This window comes from Microcaecilia unicolor, chromosome 1 (assembly GCF_901765095.1).
Source record: "Microcaecilia unicolor chromosome 1, aMicUni1.1, whole genome shotgun sequence".
In the NCBI taxonomy this organism is placed as follows: Eukaryota; Metazoa; Chordata; class Amphibia; order Gymnophiona; family Siphonopidae; genus Microcaecilia; species Microcaecilia unicolor.
In genome coordinates, this window is record NC_044031.1 from 651,816,105 (window position 1) to 651,835,328 (window position 19,224).

At 49.4% G+C, this 19,224-nt stretch overlaps 1 protein-coding gene across 1 annotated transcript in view; it reads right to left on the bottom strand.

Moving 5' to 3' along the window:
- CDK2AP2 (cyclin dependent kinase 2 associated protein 2) overlaps positions 1-19,224 on the bottom strand; it is a 39,869-nt gene that overhangs the window by 3,622 nt on the left and 17,023 nt on the right. Inside the window, exon 3 of the mRNA XM_030185992.1 lies at positions 3,807-3,939. Within this exon, the coding sequence (XP_030041852.1) occupies positions 3,807-3,939 (133 nt within the window). The remainder of the gene's footprint in view (positions 1-3,806; positions 3,940-19,224) is intronic.

Consider the following 19,224-nt stretch of genomic DNA (forward strand, 5'->3'; position numbering starts at 1 on the left):
GCTACCAGAGGGGAGAACGCCAGCACCCCGAAAATCCAGCAACTAAGCTGAGGAGAAGGTGGTCCACACATCCCAAAATGCCCAAATGCGGCTCCGTCGGCCCAGATGGGCCAGCCAGCCAGGCCACCCAAGGATGGCCAGGAGACAGCAGCCACTCACCCCGATTGCCCTGCTGGTTCCTGGTTCCCCGTCCCCTGGGAGAATGCCAGGCTTGAAACCGAGCCCTCTGGCCAAAATTCTGAGGACCAGGCCTATTCTTAGTGCTGACATGAAGCCGGGCACTTGCCGAGCCCACAGCGCCTTCCAAGAACAAGGAACGTCCCCTGGCAAACGCTGGAGCCCAACTCACCGAGCTCATGAACCAAATCGCTGAGGGTGTACCCAAAGAGAAAGGTGCCCCAAAGTGGAAACCTGACCACGCAGCCCCTGGAGGTGGCAATCACCGCCTACGGCCGCAGGCAGAACTGACAGCTTGTGGTGAATGCCAAAGACATACCCTAGGCCGAAGCCCGAAGAATGTCATACACAGCGTCCACCAGACAGGCAAAACATGCCTCCAACCAGGCAGCCCGGGGACTGCCCCAGGAAACAGACTGCTGCTGTCACTGCAAACAGGCCCATGCCGCAGCCCTCGACCCAAGACAGCCCACAGCGGGAAAGACAAAGGGCTACCAATAGAAGCCTGCAGCTCCTAATGCAAACACCTCCAAGACGGGCTACAAGGTCAGATTCAGCTTCCCATCTAGCAGATTCTGCGAGGCAATGCCACCAGCAACCAGGAAGGGAAAATTCAAGGTGACTGCAGACACTGAGTCCAATGTAGGGCACGGAGCTTCTCCTTCTCCCTGCACTAGAGAAAAGAAGTGGGCCATGGTTCTCTCAATCTGCAGGCCTGAGTCAAGTGCACTGTACATTGTAGTAAACAGGCCCCGAATGACCATTACATGGGGAACACCTTGGACAAGCCCCTGAGGCCCTATGCAAGGCTAGCTGCCCGACTCTCCTCCAGAGTACCCCAAGGGTTTCGCTATGGGAAGCGCTGCTAGTGCCACTGAAAACAGGGAGTCAAACTCCCCCTGCTGAAACAGACCGAGCACCCGAGGATCATCCCCCTCCCCCAGAGGGAGCTCACCCTCCACCAAGGGCTCTGACAGAGGAGACCCCATAGAGCAGCCCAACTGCAGCAAAACAAAACAAAGACTCCACGTGTTATTCCGCTGCGAACTCCTGGGAGCCGGTGGAGAAAACCCCATCCCCTGTCCCCCAGGAGATGCTAGGGCTGCTGGAGAAGGGACTACTTGCACCAACCCAAAGTCTGGCAGAGCAAGAGAACAAGCCCAGAAGGGTAGGCTCTGACTCAGGCCCCCCCCCCTCCGAAGAGATCCCCACTGCTACAGCTGTCTGCACAGACCCTTGCGCTGGCATTCCCGCCTCCCTCTGAGGCGAAGCGCCAAGACGCTGCACGGGGACCAGAGCTACAAGAAACGCATTGCTGCGACTGAGGGCGCTCTGTGTGCATGAGCCCTGACTCAACCCCTCCACTTGGGAACCGGACTGCACACCGTGCAGCAGCCTGAGGAGGAACCCCGCCCGCTGCAAGACGGGCAGCTCCTCGCACTTCCAGCAGGGGCTGCCATGAATGAAGACTGTCACAGCGCGGGAAAGCATGTGGCGCACTACCCCAGGTCCATGCTCCCAGGGGACACAGCCACCCCCCTGTCACGGCAGGGCACAGCACCACCAGCCCGCCAAATTCACTGCGCTGCCTGCACTGTTCCTTATCTTCTGAAGCAGACTGGTTGCTGAGCAGGCTTCCATAAGAACGCAGAACACTCCAGGGGGGAAAGCATGACAGGGACCCAGCATCACCAGGTATGTCTACCCACTATGCTCAACTGGGACCCAGTTGACCAACTGGATCAGGAGCAAGGCCTCAGAACCAGAGGAAGTCTGTCCATCTACCTGCTGGAGATAGAAGATACTGAGGAGCTGAGCTGCTAGCAGGGAGCTATGTACTGGTGCTCACTTCTGTATTCTCTATCTCCACCTGCTGGTCGATGGACATAACTACCCACTTGTCCTAGAATAGTGGGAATGAACGTAATGGAAGTAGCCTTTAGCAGCAACTATGCAACATTTTCTTTATCCATTTAATTAACCACCTACTCAAATTTGGCAGGTCACTGAATGCAGCAATAGTGCATGGTCAGGGGCCACAGACCACTGCTACTGCCAGAGATCAGTATGTATGTATTCTGAGTATTGCCAGTAGGTGTCACTAAATACAATGGCAGACACTCACTCCTCTCCTCAGGATACTAAGAATGCAGCTACCACAACATCCACAACTCTAGCACTGAATTGGTTGTGTCCTTTACCAATACAGTTTGAGCTGCCTAGCCCTGACTTGTTATCTCTCTATATAAAACGCACCTCCAACATTCTAATGAAGCTGGAAGGCAGCCTGAAACCGGAAGATGTAGTTGTGTAGATCGCTTTTTCCCCATGGGTGTCTGCCCCGCCCTCGCGTCACAACGTGATGGACGTCGAGGGCAGAACACTGACACTCACCGAATCACATTGCTCACCCATTCCTACGTGACGAAACGTGACGTAACATGCAATCTCTCTCACTGTCCCGCCCTCACGTCGAGGGCGGAAGGAACAATGACAGGAGGCAGAGGAACGGAACGCCAGGAGCAGCCCCCTCTGAGCCACACACCGCCCCCCCCCCTGCAAACGGACTCACAAATTTCGCAACAACTCTGTTCTCCCGCCAAGTACATGGTCCGCATAGGCACCGCGACGTCACGAAGACACAAAACCCTTACAAAATTAAACTCAAGGTAAGGAGCTCAGGCCAGGCACGAAAAAAGGAACACGGTGGCGACACACACTCCCACCTCCGTGACAGGAAACAAAACACCACGCTGGACGAACAAACGCTCTGTAAGGAAGTTCTCCCGCCCACCACACGGTCCGCATACACACCACCAAGTAACGGACACACAGAACACTCACGGAATTAACCTTCAGGTAAGCAGCTCGGTGCAGGGAACTGGAAGGGGAGACTAACATGGATGGAAATGGCAGAAGGCTGTCAAAACAGAACAATTACTATTGAAGCCTAACAAAAATGCACTGTTGCTGCCTGCCAGACTCTCTCACTCTTTCAAATATACACACTTACACTCACTCTCAGACATACTGTGTCACTTCCACACACACACACGATCAATCTCTATGACACCACACACACACACACTCTCTGTTACACAGACACAGTCATGCACGCTCACAGTTCCCCACCCTCGCCACCCCCTCCTGTGACTCTCACACACACACATACTGATGCAGACTCTGACTTTGCCAGCCCTGCCCACACCTTTGACAACCTCAGACTGAGGAACATGTCTGAACCCCACCACAATCACCCCTCAACACCCTAGCAATTCAACACTCCGCCCCTCCCCCCTCTGACATTCTGACACACACACACACAATCTCTCACACACATACACTTGCCCCCACCCTCCCAGTTACACCCACCTCTCTCACTTTCACAGACACACACACATGATCTCTCTCTGTGACACACGCACAGATTATCTCTCAAACCACAATTATATTCAGAAGTGGGGGGGGGGGGGGGGTCTCTAATACAACTGTTGAAACATTAATGGCAGAAAGTCATTACCTTGCTAGCGCCCGTTTCATTGGTTTCAGAAATGGGCCTTTTTTTACTAGTATTAATATAATACATGGAAGGAAAGTGAGTATTAAAGGGAATAAACATGTTTCCTGACCTCTTTTCAGTCTTTCCATTGCACTTTTACTGCCAGCATAGGTGGGCCGAATCTCCTTGCCCATCTCTTCAATGACAGAGAGCAGGTCAGAGTAGGTGCTCTGGGATCCCTGAGATCCAGGTGGTTTCATGGCCTGGAAAGAGAAACAGAATACCTCAGTGAAAAACCATTTTGTAAAGCATCTCTCCATGTTTTAAATACTTCAAATCTCATATAAAGTGAAAGTACTTCAGAAGTATCCCTCCAGTGATGTGTCTTAAAAGATGACCAGTGAGTGCAGTGGTTACAGTGGAGGGCTGCGACTGGGAAATCAAAATTCCAACCTCATTTCCTCCCATGTACTAGTGGTTAGGGTGGTGGACTTTGGTCCTGGGGAACTGAGTTTGATTCCCGGCACAGGCAGCTCCTTGTGACTCTGGGCAAGTCACTTAACCCTCCATTGCCTGCCGCATTGAGCCTGCCAAGAGTGGGAAAAAGCGCGGGGTACAAATGTAATAAAAATAAATAAAATGTACTATGCCAGTGGTCCTCACTCAGACACCCAGCCAATCTGAGATTCAGGATATCCACAATGAATGTGCATGAGAGATCTCATACAACTGAGGCAGCATATGCAAATGTCTCTCATACACAGCCACTACAGGATACTATATATCCTGAAAACTAGAATTGATAGGTGTGTCTAGAGGACAGGGTTGATAACCACTGTCAAGGCCAGCGTTATGTGTGTGTGAACAGGGCAACTGCCCTGGGCCCCTATGCTACAGGGGCCCCAAGACTATCTGAAGCTGAAGGAAATAAAATCTGCTGGTAGGCTTGGAGGCTGCTTTCCACATTTCCCCCCTAGGCCTCAACCTGTTTAACACTAGTCCTGACCACTGTAGTATGTGACTTGGAACAAAGTTACTTAACCTTGCTATGCTTCAATTCAAGACTGTGAAATCTCTGGAGAAAAAATGGCATAACTGTGTGACTTATTCTGTGGACTGCTAAGTACATTGTTGTATTTGAGACAAAATTATTAAAAATAGGCTGCTTGTTTACGACTGCCCTGTGACTCAGATATGCTCAGTTTGCTGATGAAAAATCACTAGGGGGCTCAATTACATTTTAAGCTGTGGGCCCACATGGATGCCTGCTCATGTCACTCAGACATTTTCAGCACAGGAAAGTGCGTTAGGATGAGAAAGGATGAATGAAAATGCAGGAGGAAGCGGCTGGAAGGAAGCAAGGAAAGCAGAGAGAAGAATCAGTGCTAAAATCATAATCACGATCTTATCAATAGCCAAGCAACCAAGGTTGCTTATTTGTAACAGGTATATTTTCTGTACACAGGAAAGAAAGAAAACAAACAAACAGTCACACTCCCAAAAGATAAAAATAAAGAAAACCAGGTGAGTTGAGCTCAAGTGACAGTGAAAACACCAAACAAATCAGTACTCTAAAAATATAGATATATATTATCTCTATATATTTTTTAATTGTGTATTGATTTGTTTGATATTTTCTGTACTCAGCATGATTGATCAGGCATATGAGTGGGTGCTGCTAACACATGACACTGTAAGAACATAAGAGTTGCCATACTGGGTCAGACCAAAGGTCCTTTTAGCACATTATCCTGTTTCTAATAGCAGTCAATCCAGATCACAAGAACCTGAGAGAACTCCCAAAGTAATAAGATTCCATGCTATTTACCCCCAGAGATAAGTACATAAGTATTGTCATACTGGGATAGCCCGAAGGTCCATCACGCCCAGCATCCTGTTTCCAACAGTGGCCAATCCAGGTCACAAGTACCTGGCAAGATCCCAAAACAGTACAATACATTTTATGCTGCTTATCCTAGAAATAAACAGTGGATTTTCCCCAAGTTCATTTTAATAATGGCTTATGGACTTTTCTTTTAGGATTTTCCCCAAGTTCATTTTAATAATGGCTTATGGACTTTTCTTTTAGGAAGCTATCCAAACCTTTTTTAAACCCCAAATAAGCTAACTGCTTTTACTACATTCTCTGGCAACAAATTCCAGAGTTTAATTACACGTCAAGTGAAGAAAGCCCACCTTATACACAGGGCCGGTCTTAGCAAGTGCGGGGCCCTATGCAGACCAATTTGACAGGGCCCCACCCTAGCCCTGCCCCACCCTAACTCCGCCCCACCCTAGCTCCACCCCCACCCTAGCTCCAGAGCCGGCCACCCCTCCCTCCGAGCTCCAAGGCCCCCAGCTCCAGGGCTTGTCGATCCTACACAGTCAATGCCAACTGAAAACCATGTCTTTTTCACAAACACAGATACACCCTAATCCACTATAGAATAAGTAGTAATATTTAAACTTTCTATTTAGACAAAAATTAAACTGAACCCCTAAGATGCCAGACTCTGCACACAATACAACACCACAGAAACAGAAAATGTGCCCTAGTACTGTGCAAAATATAAAGACAACAGATGTAAATTTGAAAAAAAAACTAACAAATACCAATCACCACTTTACAAATTAACAAATAGAAATAAAACAAATATCATTTTATTGGACTAATACATTTAGCTTTTAGAGGCCAAAACCTCCGTCCTCAGGTCAATACAGTATCCTATCTTGACCTGAGGAAGGGGGCTTTGTTCTCTGAAAGTTTGTCAAAATGTATTAAAATTAGTCCAATAAAAAGATTACCTTATTTACATGTTCTATTATAAACATTTATTAGCACAGCTACAATACTATATCCTAAAGCAAAAAAATAAAAATATATATTTTATTTACAGTTTGTCGTCTCTGGTTTCTGCTTTCCTCATCTTCTTTTCACTGTCTTCCTTCCATCCAGCATCTGTCTTCGCTCTCTCTCTGCCATCCAGTGTCTGCCCTCTCTGCTGTCCCCTTCATCCAATGTCTGCCCTCTCTCCCTGCCCCTTCCGTGCACATCTGCCCTCTATCTCTGCCCCTTCCATTCACTGTCTGCCCTTTCTATCCCTTCCATCCACTGTCTGCCCTTTCTCTCTGCCCCTTCAATGCACCATTTACCCTCCCTCTCCCATCCATCCGGGTCTACCCTCCCTCTCGCTCCCCCTTCCATCCAGGATCTGCCTCTCTCTCTGCCCCTTTTTTTCAGCCCCCAGTTCCAGCCCCACTATCCCACCAGTCCCCCGTTTCAGCCCCAGCCCTTTTCTCCCACCAGTCCCGAGCTTCAGCCCCCAGCCACTCCTCCCTGTCCCCTTTTCAGCCCCCAGTTTCAACCCGTCCCCAGCCCTTTTCTCTCACCAGTCCAAGCTTCAGCCCCAGCCACTTCTCCCTAACTCCTTTTCAGCCCCCAGTACCCACAGTTTCAGCCCCTGCCCCTTTTCAGCATCCAGTCCCAGTACTAGACCCCTTATCCCACCTACCCTCCTTTTCAGCCCCCAGTTCCAGCCCCCTTCATCCACATGTCTTGTATTAGAGCCCCCCCTTTTTCAGCCCTAGAACCATTCTCCCACCTGACCCACGCATGCCCCATTTTCCCACCAGCCCCATGCATGGCCCCCATTTCCCATATGGCCCCTTCTCAAACCTCAGTTCCAGCCCCCTTCTCCCATCTGAGAACCCCCATCCCACACCCTTCTCCCACCTGAGTCCCCCTTACCCCCTCCCCCCAAATGAGAACCCCCATCCCACACCCTTCTCACATCTGAGTCCCCCCCCCCCAACCCACCTACCAACTCTTTTCTCCTGCTGCACCCAGTAACTTAAAAAAAAACTTGAGAAGCGCCGAGTAGCAGGCAGAGCCTCGCGTCTGCCCTGCTAGTAAAAATCTCCTGCACGTCGTCGGGCCGGCCTTCCTGCATTAAGTCCCGCCCTCCTCTGAGGTAATAGGCTCTTCCCGCATTAAGTCCTGCCCTCCTCTGACGTGCAGGAGATTTTTAGCAGGGCAGACGCGAGGCACTGCCTGCTACTCGGCGCTTCTCAATTTTATTACATTACAGCGGTCGATCGTCGGGGGTGGGAGCAGCAGGCGGGGCGACCCCAGGCGTGCCGCGCGGGGCCCTATGCGGCCGCCTCGCCCTAAGACCGGCCCTGCTTATACATCTACCCTAATCCCTCCCTTCCCTCACTTAATCTCTGCACAACATCAACTGTATCTAATATCCTGTAATGACAATGTTAACAAAACTATGTAAGCCACATTGAGCCTGCAAATAGGTGGGAAAATGTGGGATACAAATGCAATAAATAATATATTTTCTCCGATTTGTTTTAAAGTTACTACTTTGTAGCTTCATTGCATGTCCCCTAATACTAGTATTTTTAGAAAGAGTAAACAAGCGATTCACGCCTACCTATTCCACTCCACTCATTATTTTATAGACCTCTATCATATCTCACTTCAGCCGAGATGGGAAGGCGGTAGAACGAGAGGGCATGAAATGAGATTGAAGGGGGGCAGACTCAAGAAGAATGTCAGCAAGTACTTTTTCACGGAGAGGGTGGTGGATGCTTGGAATGCCCTCCCGCGGGAGGTGGTGGAGATGAAAACGGTAACGGAATTCAAACATGCGTGGGATAAACATAAAGGAATCCTGTGCAGAAGGAAGGGATCCTCAGGAGCTTAGCCTAGAATGGGTGGCAGAGCTGGTGGTTGGGAGGCGGGGCTAGTGCTGGGCAGACATATACGGTCTGTGCCGGGGCTGGTGGTTGGACGGCGGCGGGGATAGTGCTGGGCAGACTTATACGGTCTGTGCCAGAGCCGGTGGTGGGAGGCAGGGATAGTGCTGGGCAGACTTATACGGTCTGTGCCAGAGCTGGTGGTTGGTAGGCGGGGTTGGTGGTTGGGAGGCGGGGATAGTGCTGGCCAGACTTATACAGTCTGTGCACTGAAGAGGACAGTACAAATAAAAAAAGTAGCACATATGAATTTATCTTCTTGGGCAGACTGGATGGACCGTGCAGGTCTTTTTCTGCCGTCATCTACTATGTATGTTACTATGTTTCAGCCTTTACTCATAGAGACGTCGTCCCATCCCTTTTATAATTTTCGTCGCCCTTCTCTGTACCTTTCCTAATTCCACTATATCTATTTTGAGATACGATGACCAGAATTGCACTCAATATTTGAGGTATGGTTGCACCATGGAGCGAAACAAAGGCATTATAATGTACTCATTTTTTATTTCAATTCCTTTCCTAATAATACCTAGCATTCTATTTGCTTTCTTTGCCACCGCTGCACACTGAGCAGAGGGTTTCAACGTATCAACGATGATGCCTAGATCCCTTTCCTGGTCGGTGACTCCTATTGTGGAACCTTGCATTACCTAGCTATAACTCGGATTCCTCTTTCCTGCATGCATCACTTCGCACTTGCTCACATTAAACCTTCTGAGAGAATCTTACCCAACGACTTATAAAGATGCCTGGGACAACAAGCATGTGAAACTGCCCTGTTCATGAGAGAACCTTTAACCTGTAGAAGATGAGATTGGGGAAAGGACTGCTAGAAACCGATGGGATGTCATCCAATTTGCATTACAGCAGGAGTTCCGCAGAGCTGTGGACTTGAAGAATGCTATACTGAAATACAACGTTGCTCATGCCAAGAAGTGGGACTTCACAGCTCTCATTGATTTTTGTGGAAGGGTGCTTGAAGATGCTGAGGCTGACCATCTGTTCCAGTCCATCCTGCCTGACATGGTAAAGCTATCGCCTGCCAGAACTCTGTACTCAGCCGATACCACTGCTGAAGCAAAAAATGAATCACTCCATCACAATGTCGCAAGAGCAAATTGCATCTCTTCTGGCCAATGCCTTCTCTTCTGCACATTTCCATGGCGCAATGCCAAGATAAAGGCAGAGTACTCCAGCTACCCAGACATTAATTTTAACAGAGTGCTGCACGTTGAAGGGGCCCTGTTTCCTCCTGGATCCCCGATTCCAGCCATTAGCCACCGCCTGCATTCCTGTCCTGTTCGCAGGATCTGATTACCTGCCTAATGAATCTCAGCCAGTCAAGACCTGATTTTGGACTCCTTACTTTCTCTTCTTCTTGCTTTTTTTCCCTGCCTATTTATTTGTTTAAATATTGTATTTATATTCCCTTCCCCTCTTTCTCTGTTCCTTCTACCCTCTCTACTGTCATTGTAATGGTAAAATTATGTATAATCATACCTGATAATTTTCTTTCCATTAATCATAGCTGATCAATCCATAGACTGGTGGGTTGTGTCCATCTACCAGCAGGTGGAGATAGAGAGCAAACTTTTGCCTCCCTATATGTGGTCATGTGCTGCCGGAAACTCCTCAGTATGTCGATATCAAAGCTCCATCCGCAGGACTCAGCACTTAGAGAATTACACCCACGAAGGGACACTCTGCCCAGCTCACCACCGCCGAAACGGGGGAGGGGAATTAACCCAGCTCATCCCCACACAAGTGGGGGAGGGGAATCCGTCCAGCTCATCCCCGCGGAGCGGGGGAGGGACACCACACCCGCCGATGCGGGGGGATCTGGCTTATCCTGCAACCGCAACCGCGGGAGGAGCTGACTGACCCGAACACCGCCGAAGCGGGAGGGGTACAAAACTGCCCTACAGCCGCACGAAGCGGGAGGGAGTGCCGGCAGAATTATAAGTCTCAATCCAGCCCCGTAAAACGGAGGGGAGAGGAATGCAGCAGCTCACTGTAACACAAACTCGTCTTAACTCTTGAAGAATCCAAGTGAAAAAACTTGAACACGAAGTCTTTCTGAAGTAACTGAAGAGTAAACTTGAACCTGAAATGCAACCAGAATAAAACAATACAGATATCTGGGAGGGGCTATGGATTGATCAGCTATGATTAATGGAAAGAAAATTATCAGGTATGATTATACATAATTTTACCTTCCATATCATCAAGCTGATCAATCCATAGACTGGTGGGATGTACCGAAGCAGTACTCACCCAGGGCGGGACATAGAAATCCCTGACCGCAACACTGAAGCTCCAAACCGGGCCTCCGCCCGAGCAGCCACAGTCAAGCGGTAATGCTTGGAGAATGTATGGGCCGAAGCCCAAGTTGCCGCCTTGCATATCTCTTCCAAGGAGACGGAACCGGCCTCTGCCATCGAGGCCGCCTGAGCTCTTGTGGAGTGAGCCTTCAGCTGGATAGGCGGCACCTTCCCTGCGGCCACATAAGCCGCTGCAATGGCTTCCTTGACCCATCTTGCCACTGTAGGCTTAGCAGCCTGCAGACCCCTACGAGGACCTGCAAACAGGACAAACAGATGATCCGATTTCCGGAAATCATTGGTCACTTCCAAGTATCTGATGATGACTCGTCTCACATCCAGATATTTAAGAGCAGAGTACTCCTCTGGGTAGTCCTCCCTACGAAAGGAAGGGAGACAGAGCTGCTGATTCACATGGAAGCGAGAAACAATCTTGGGCAGAAAGGAAGGCACTGTGCGAATAGTCACTCCTGCCTCAGTGAACTGCAGAAAAGGCTCTCGACATGAGAGCGCCTGGAGCTCGGAAACTCTTCTGGCTGAAGTGATAGCCACCAAAAAGACTGCTTTCAACGTCAGGTCTTTCAGAGATGCCCTCGACAAGGGTTCAAACGGCGGCTTCTGCAATGCTCTTAGCACCAGGTTGAGATTCCACGCAGGCACCACTGAGTGCAGAGGAGGGCGCAGGTGATTAACTCCCTTGAGAAAGCGCACCACATCTGGCTGGGAAGCCAGGGAAGCACCCTTCAGGCGGCCCCTGAAGCAAGCCAGAGCCGCTACCTGGACCTTAAGGGAACTGAGCGACAGGCCTTTGTCCAGACCTTCTTGCAGGAACGCCAACACTGAAGAAATTGGAGCAGTGAAGGGAGAAAGTGAGCCTGCTTCACACCACGCTGCAAAGATACGCCAAACCCTGGCGTAAGCAGTAGAAGTAGAGCGTTTCCTCGCTCTCAGCATAGTGGCGATGACCTTGTCTGAGAAGCCCTTCTTCCTCAGACGCTGCCGCTCAATAGCCAGGCCGTAAGACCAAAGGGGGAGGGATCCTCCATCACCACGGGACCCTGATGTAACAGGCCCTGCTCCACTGGCAGCCGCAGAGGATCGTCGATTGAGAGCCTGATCAAGTCCGCATACCAGGGACGTCTGGGCCAATCCGGACCCACCAGGATTATCCTGCCGGGATGTCTTGCCACCCGGTCTAGGACCCTGCCCAACATGGGCCAGGGTGGGAACACATAGAGAAGCTCTTGTGTCGGCCATTGTTGGAGAAGAGCATCTACTCCCAGGGATCGAGGGTCCCGTCCTCTGCTGAAGAAGCGCGGCACTTGGCAATTGGCCGATGACGCCATCAGATCTAGGCTCGGCTGGCCCCAGCGCTTCGTGATGTCCAAGAACGCCTGAGCAGATAGCTGCCACTCTCCGGGCTCCAAGGTATGGCGACTGAGAAAGTCCGCCTTGACATTCATGACTCCGGCAATGTGGGCCGCTGAAAGCTGCTCCAGGTTCGCTTCCGCCCACTGGCAAAGATTCATAGCCTCCTTGGCTAGAGGGGCGCTCTTGGTACCTCCCTGGCGGTTGACATAGGCCACAGCCGTGGCATTGTCCGACAGTACCCGTACAGGCTTCAGCACCAGTACCGGGATGAACTCCAAAAGCGCCAACCGAATGGCTCTGAGTTCCAGGAGGTTGATAGACCACTTCGCCTCTGCAGGAGACCAGAGCCCCTGCGCTGTCCTTCCCAAGCAGTGGGCTCCCCAGCCCGACAATGAGGCGTCCGTCGTGACGACAATCCACTCTGGGGTCACCAGAGGCATTCCCGCAGACAACTTGTCTGCCTGCATCCACCAGCTCAGCGCCTTGCGCACTGCTGGATCCAAGGGAAGACGCACCGCATAATCCTCCGACATCGGAGTCCAGCGCTGCAGCAGAGAGTGTTGTAGTGGTCTCATATGAGCCCTGGCCCAGGGCACTACTTCCATCGTGGCCGTCATAGAGCCCAACAGCTGCACATAGTCCCAAGCCCGAAGAGGAGAGTCTACCAGGAACTGGTCCACCTGAGCCTGAAGTTTGACAATCCGATTGTCTGGCAGGAACACTCTGCCCACTTGGGTGTCGAATCGAACTCCCAGATACTCCAGGGACTGAGTCGGGCGCAGCTGGCTCTTCTCCCAGTTGATGATCCATCCCAGGGAGCTCAAAAGAGCAACTACCCGGTCCACAGCTTTGCCGCACTCTGCATAAGAGGGGGCTCGGATCAACCAGTCGTCCAGATAAGGATGGACTTGTACTCCTTCCTTTCGCAGGAAGGCCGCTATGACCACCATTACTTTGGAAAAGGTCCGCGGAGCAGTAGCCAACCCGAACGGGAGGGCTCTGAACTGGAAGTGTCGGCCCAGGACTGCAAAACGCAGAAAGCGTTGATGAGGAGGCCAGATGGAAATATGCAGGTACGCTTCCTTGATGTCCAAGGAAGCCAGGTACTCCCCTGCCTTCACTGCCGCTATAACAGAGCGGAGAGTCTCCATGCGAAAGTGCCGCACTTTCAAGGCCCGATTGACCCCTTTGAGGTCGAGGATAGGCCGGACAGAACCTCCTTTCTTTGGTACCACAAAGTAAATGGAGTAACGCCCCTTGCCAAGCTGACTTTCTGGCACCGGAACGACCGCACCCAGGCGGATCAGATTGTCCAAAGTCTGCTGCACTGCCACAGCTTTGACCGGAGACTTGCAGGGAGAGAGTACAAACCCGTCTCTTAAGGGTCGGCAGAACTCTAGCTTGTAGCCGTCTCTGATGACTTCCAGCACCCAAGCGTCTGAAGTTATTGTGGTCCACTCGCCCAGAAACGAGGACAGCCGTCCTCCAATCTGCACCGGGGCGTGGACCAAGACCCCGTCATTGGGTACGAGACCCTGGGGGAGGACCGGAGGGAGCACCTCCGGGACGGCGGTCTCTGCGAAAGGAACGCTGCTTGGGGGAGAAATGCCTCTTAAAGGAAGAGGGGGCAGAAGAACCCGACCTGCCCGGGCGGTACCGACGGGCTTCCTGAAACCGTCCTCTGGAGGTACCGGGACGAGCACTAGCCCGAGCCCTGACCTCTGGTAACTTCTTGCCCTTAGATGTGCCGAGATCGGTCACGATTTTGTCCAGCTCGACCCCAAAGAGCAGCTTGCCTTTAAAAGGCAACCTAGCCAGGCGGGATTTAGAGGCGTGGTCAGCAGACCAATGTTTCAGCCAAAGCCACCGCCGCGCAGAGATTGTCTGAGCCATGCCTTTAGCTGAGGCTCTCAAGACATCATACAGCAAGTCTGCCACATAGGCTAAGCCCGATTCCAGGGCTGGCCAATCATCCCTCAAGGAATGATCCGAGGGGGAAGCCCGCTGCACCATAGTCAGGCACGCCCTGGCCACATAGGAGCCGCAAACTGAGGCCTGCAAACTTAAAGCAGCCGCCTCAAAGGACGACCTTAAGGCCGCCTCCAATCTCCTGTCTTGGGCGTCCTTTAGGGCCGTGCCACCTTCCACCGGCAATGCCGTTTTCTTAGTCACCGCAGTGATTAAAGAATCCACGGTAGGCCACAGATAGGCCTCACGTTCACTCACAGCCAAAGGATAGAGGCGGGACATAGCCCTAGCCACTTTAAGGCTCGCTTCTGGGACATCCCATTGAGCCGAAATTAAGGTGTGCATGGCATCATGCACGTGGAAGGTTCTAGGCGGGCGCTTCGTCCCCAGCATAATGGCAGAGCCAACAGGGGCTGAGGGAGAGACGTCCTCCGGAGAGGAAATCTTCAAAGTGTCCATGGCCTGTAACAACAGGTTGGGCAAATCCTCTGGGCGAAAAAGCCGCGCTGCAGAGGGGTCATCCGCTCCATCCGAGCGGGGATCCGTCTCCTCCAAGGAATCCGCAAAGGACCGTTGGGAGACCTCAGACACGCTGCCCTCATCTACATCGGAGGAGACAAATTCCTCCAAGGCCTGGGAATCAACCCGAGGGCGTTTACCTCTGGGAACCTCAACCTCTTTACCAGACGAGGGAGCGGGGGCAGCGTTGTGCATGAGGAAGGCCTGATGCAGCAGCAAAACAAACTCGGGGGAGAAACCCCCCAGACTGTGCACTTCCGCAGCCTGGGCAACAGCCCTAGGCGCACTCTCAACCGGCGCTCGCAACAGCGGGGGAGAGGCCTGCTGCGCATCCAAAATGGCGTCCGGCGCGAAACTCCGCGAAGGAGCCGCGCGGGAAGAACGGCTCTTAACTTTAGCCGCTTCTGTGCCGTCGCCCAAATTAAGGGCGTTCATGGCATTAATGTCTCCAACCTCAAGGGCGGTCCAAGAAGAAGCCGTCCGAGCCGCGTGGCCGGCCAAAATGGCGGAGGCGAGGAGCGGGGGATGGGCGTTTATGGCGGGAAAAACCGCCACGCCGGAGGAAGGACCGGGACATTCATCGGTCACGAAACTGCCACCCAACAAGGGCGAATCAGGCTTTAAGACCCCCGCATCCCCTCTAGAAGCGCTCAAGCGACCCGGGGAGCGACCCTTTGCGCCCTCGCCCTCCGACGCCATGTGCCACGAGGAGAAGAATCGGGGAACCCCCGCCCGCTATAAAAAGGTAAAATTACCTGCTGTCCGCTCCGAGTTGTAACGACCTGGTGTCCCAGTGAGTAGCTGCAATAGACGCTTAAATAAACGTCGAAATAAACGCCTTTAAAGACGTTTAAAATTTTTTTTTTTTTTTTTTTTTAACGGAGCCAGCGGGAGGGGGGAGAAAAGGAGGGACCTGGCACCACCAGGTTTGCACTTGCTCAAAAGAGCCCTCAACCCCAGGCACTCAACAAAACCTAAAAATTAGGCTTGGAGGCCTAGCCAGAGCTGCTGCTGCTGTGTGTGACCACCACCTGCTGAGATAGAGAACATACTGGGGAGTTTCCGGCAGCACATGACCACATATAGGGAGGCAAAAGTTTGCTCTCTATCTCCACCTGCTGGTAGATGGACACAACCCACCAGTCTATGGATTGATCAGCTTGATGATATGGAATATTTCATTAGTTCATTGTAAGCCGCTTTGAGGTTGCTAAACTGTGGTAAAAAGCGGGGTATAAATGATCTAAATAAATAAATAAACAAATAAATAAATAAACGTCATCTGCCATTTAGATGCCCAGTTTCCCAGTCTCGTAAGGTCCTCTTGTCAATTTTCACAATCCTCTTGCGCATTAACAACTTTGAATAACTTTGTGTCATCAGCAAATTTAATTATCTCACTAGTTACTCCCATCTCTAGATCATCATGTATAAATATGTTAAAAAGCTGTAGTCCCAGCACAGACCCCTGGTGAACCCCACTGTCTACCCTTCTCCATTGAGAAAACTGACCATTTAACCCTATCTGTTTTCTATCTTTTAACCAGCTTTTAATCCACAATAGAATCCACAATCTCATGACTCTCCAATTTCCTCTGGAATCTTTCATGAGGTACTTTCTCAGATGCCTTTTGAAAATCCAGATACACAATATCAACCAGCTCACCTTTATCCACATGTTTGTTCACCCCTTCAAGGAAATGTAATAGATTGGTGAGGCAAGATGTCCCTTCACTAAATCCATGTTGGCTTTGTCTCATTAATCTATGCTTTTGAATATGCTCTGTAATTTTGTTCTTTATAATAACCTGGTCTATAATTTCCTGGATCTCCTCTAGAACCTTAAAAAAAAAAAATCGGCATTATATTAGCCACCCTCCAATCACTCCTTAAAAAAATATAGCACATTAAGACTTCCTGTGGCTGAATCCATGTTGACTGTCTCAGTAAACCACGTTTGTCTATGTGTTCAGTAATTTTCTTTATAATAGTGTGTATCGTTTTGCCTGGCATTGATGTCAGGCTCATAAGTCTGTAGTTTCCTGATCACCCCTGGAATCCTTTGTATAAACTGGCGCTATGTTGGCAACTTTCCAATCTTCAGGTACCATAGCCAATTTTACTGACAGGTTACAGATTACTAATAATAGATCTACAATTTTTTTTTAATTATTTCAGTACTCTGTAGTGTATACCATCCAGTCTAGGTGATATGCTACTGTTTATCTTGTCAATTTCACCTATTACATCTTCCAGGTTCACTGAGATTTGTTTTAGTTCCTCCGTACTGTCACCTTTAAAATCACTTCTGGTACAGGTAGCTAGCTCCTTTACATCTTGGGTCATGCATTTGATACCGTGGTACAGCGAAAATGATTTACAGGCATTTTCTCCATCACAAGGGGGCTCAAAATTTAACTTTTTTGTACCTCAGTAAAGACCAAACCTTTTATGTTTGTGGATCCAGGAGGGTGTGCGGGGTCCAACGGACCACCAGGGAATCTTTAAAAGACGGGGGGGAGGGGCAGGAGGGAAGAGGTAGGGAGCACAAGCTGGCCTTTGCAGCTGCCCGTTTGTGTTTCCCTCCTTTCTGACAGCTCCGGGGTAGGCATAAAATTAGCTTGTTAAAACTAGGTGCTCTGGAGCTATGCATCGCCCAGAATGGTCATTAGAATACTAATGAGCTCATTGTAATACATTTCTAACAGCACATGTTAGAGCCACGGAAAACCCCTTTGTGCATTACTCACTAAATAACATTTGCTTTAGCTTGGCTACAACCAGTCGAAATCAAACGTTCCCAGCATGGTAAGTGTTGTGCATTGGGCCCTGAGTTAGGAACACAAGTGAGGGGTCTTCTAAATTCAATGCTGCTCCAATGTATTTAGAATTTGTCCATTCTTCAGGAGAAGCATGGTCATAAAGAAAGATGAGAGTTGCTAATGATACAAAGACAGGTTGACCAGCACAACTCAACTGAATGCACTCTCTTGAACTGTGGACTGGTCCAAGTAGTAGTGTGATGTGAAGTTGCTGCTTGCACACAGTATCCAGAGAAGTTTTCAGAAAGACACAATAACTGCAGTAGTTCTGATTTGATGAGGCCCCACTTTACTGGCTAGAGGAATACTGGGTTTCTCATAAAAGAACTGGATATGTGATGCTAGCCAATTTGCCAAAGTTCACTTGCCTACTAGAATACAAACGCTGTTGGTGCCCAAGCAGAAAAACAGCTGTGCAGACTTTCTTATGAATTCTGTTCATTTAAGATAAGTGAAAGTGCTTTAGCAGTCCAGAGTGTGGAGGGACTTCTCGCACGGATTTTTATGAGATTTTGGGCTGTCAGGCAAGTTGTACTATTTCTTCATTTAGATGTAAAGGCGAGACATTCTTTGTTGATTAGGGTAAATGCGAAGGTAGCTAAGGCTTTTTTTCTCCTTTTTATTTTTTTAAATTACATTTCAAATCACAAATATAGCAAGAACTTAAAAAGAAGGCAAAAAAAATCACCAAAAATGAAAACAAAAACAAGATACAAGAGCAACAAAATAATTCACATCATAGCCAACAAAAAAAAACAGAAAATAGGAAAATATGAAACAAAATAAAATCACCAGAAAGAAAATCAGCAAGACAAACAAGTTACAAGTTCAACAACTTATTTGTGAAAGGAAAAAAAGATTCAAATTAAAGGGCCCTGTTTATTAAGACACAATGTAGGCGTGCAAACATTTTAGAGTGTGCTAAAAATTAGCGGGCGTTAATGCTAGAGCCACCCATAGAAATATAATGGGGGTGTCTATTTTTAGCACAAGCTAAAAGGTTTGCGTGCCTAAAGCACGGCTTAGTAAACAGGGCCCTAAGAGGGTCTTTTACTAAGGTGTGCTCACGTTTCTGGCGCGCGCTAAACGCTGAGACGCCCATAGGAATGCATTGGTGTCTGTAACATCTAGCATGGGCCCAATTTTAGTGCACGTCAAAAATGTGAGCGCGCCTTAGTAAAAGACCCCCTAAGTTAGTTAATGTAGTGGACAGTAAAATACAAATAATGAAACTGCCCCAAAATATGTTTTTTTTTTTACAACAGCACACACAGCCATGAAAAAATCACAAGCTGAGAAATGAACTCCACATGCAGAGAAAAGAATTAAAAGGAGTTCCGCTTGCCAGTCAGAAATTCCATGTGAGTCAAGGAGTATTTCTTTGACAGAAGCTGAAACACCACCACTCCAGTTTTAATGAAAACAAATGTTTCGGCAATTATTTGATGGGTTTACATATTTATGGAAGCAAATAACCTCCACCCTGGGGGGTCAGCTCAGAAAGCCACAGTTGTTTTATAGTTAGTTTACTCTGTTAATGCAAATTGTAATTTGCTGATATCAGACAGACAAACTATTGACTGGTGAGTCTTCACAGGCTACTTACCTTTTCCAGTAACTGGGCATGGGAAAATAGTGATTACAAATTACTAAAATGAGATCTAAGCTGAAGTCATAGATATGTCCACACAAAGCCAAACTGACAGGGCTCATTTTTATACAATGCCTTATCAATGAGAAGAAAATTACTTTTAACAAAGCGAGTTAGCTTGATAGTCAA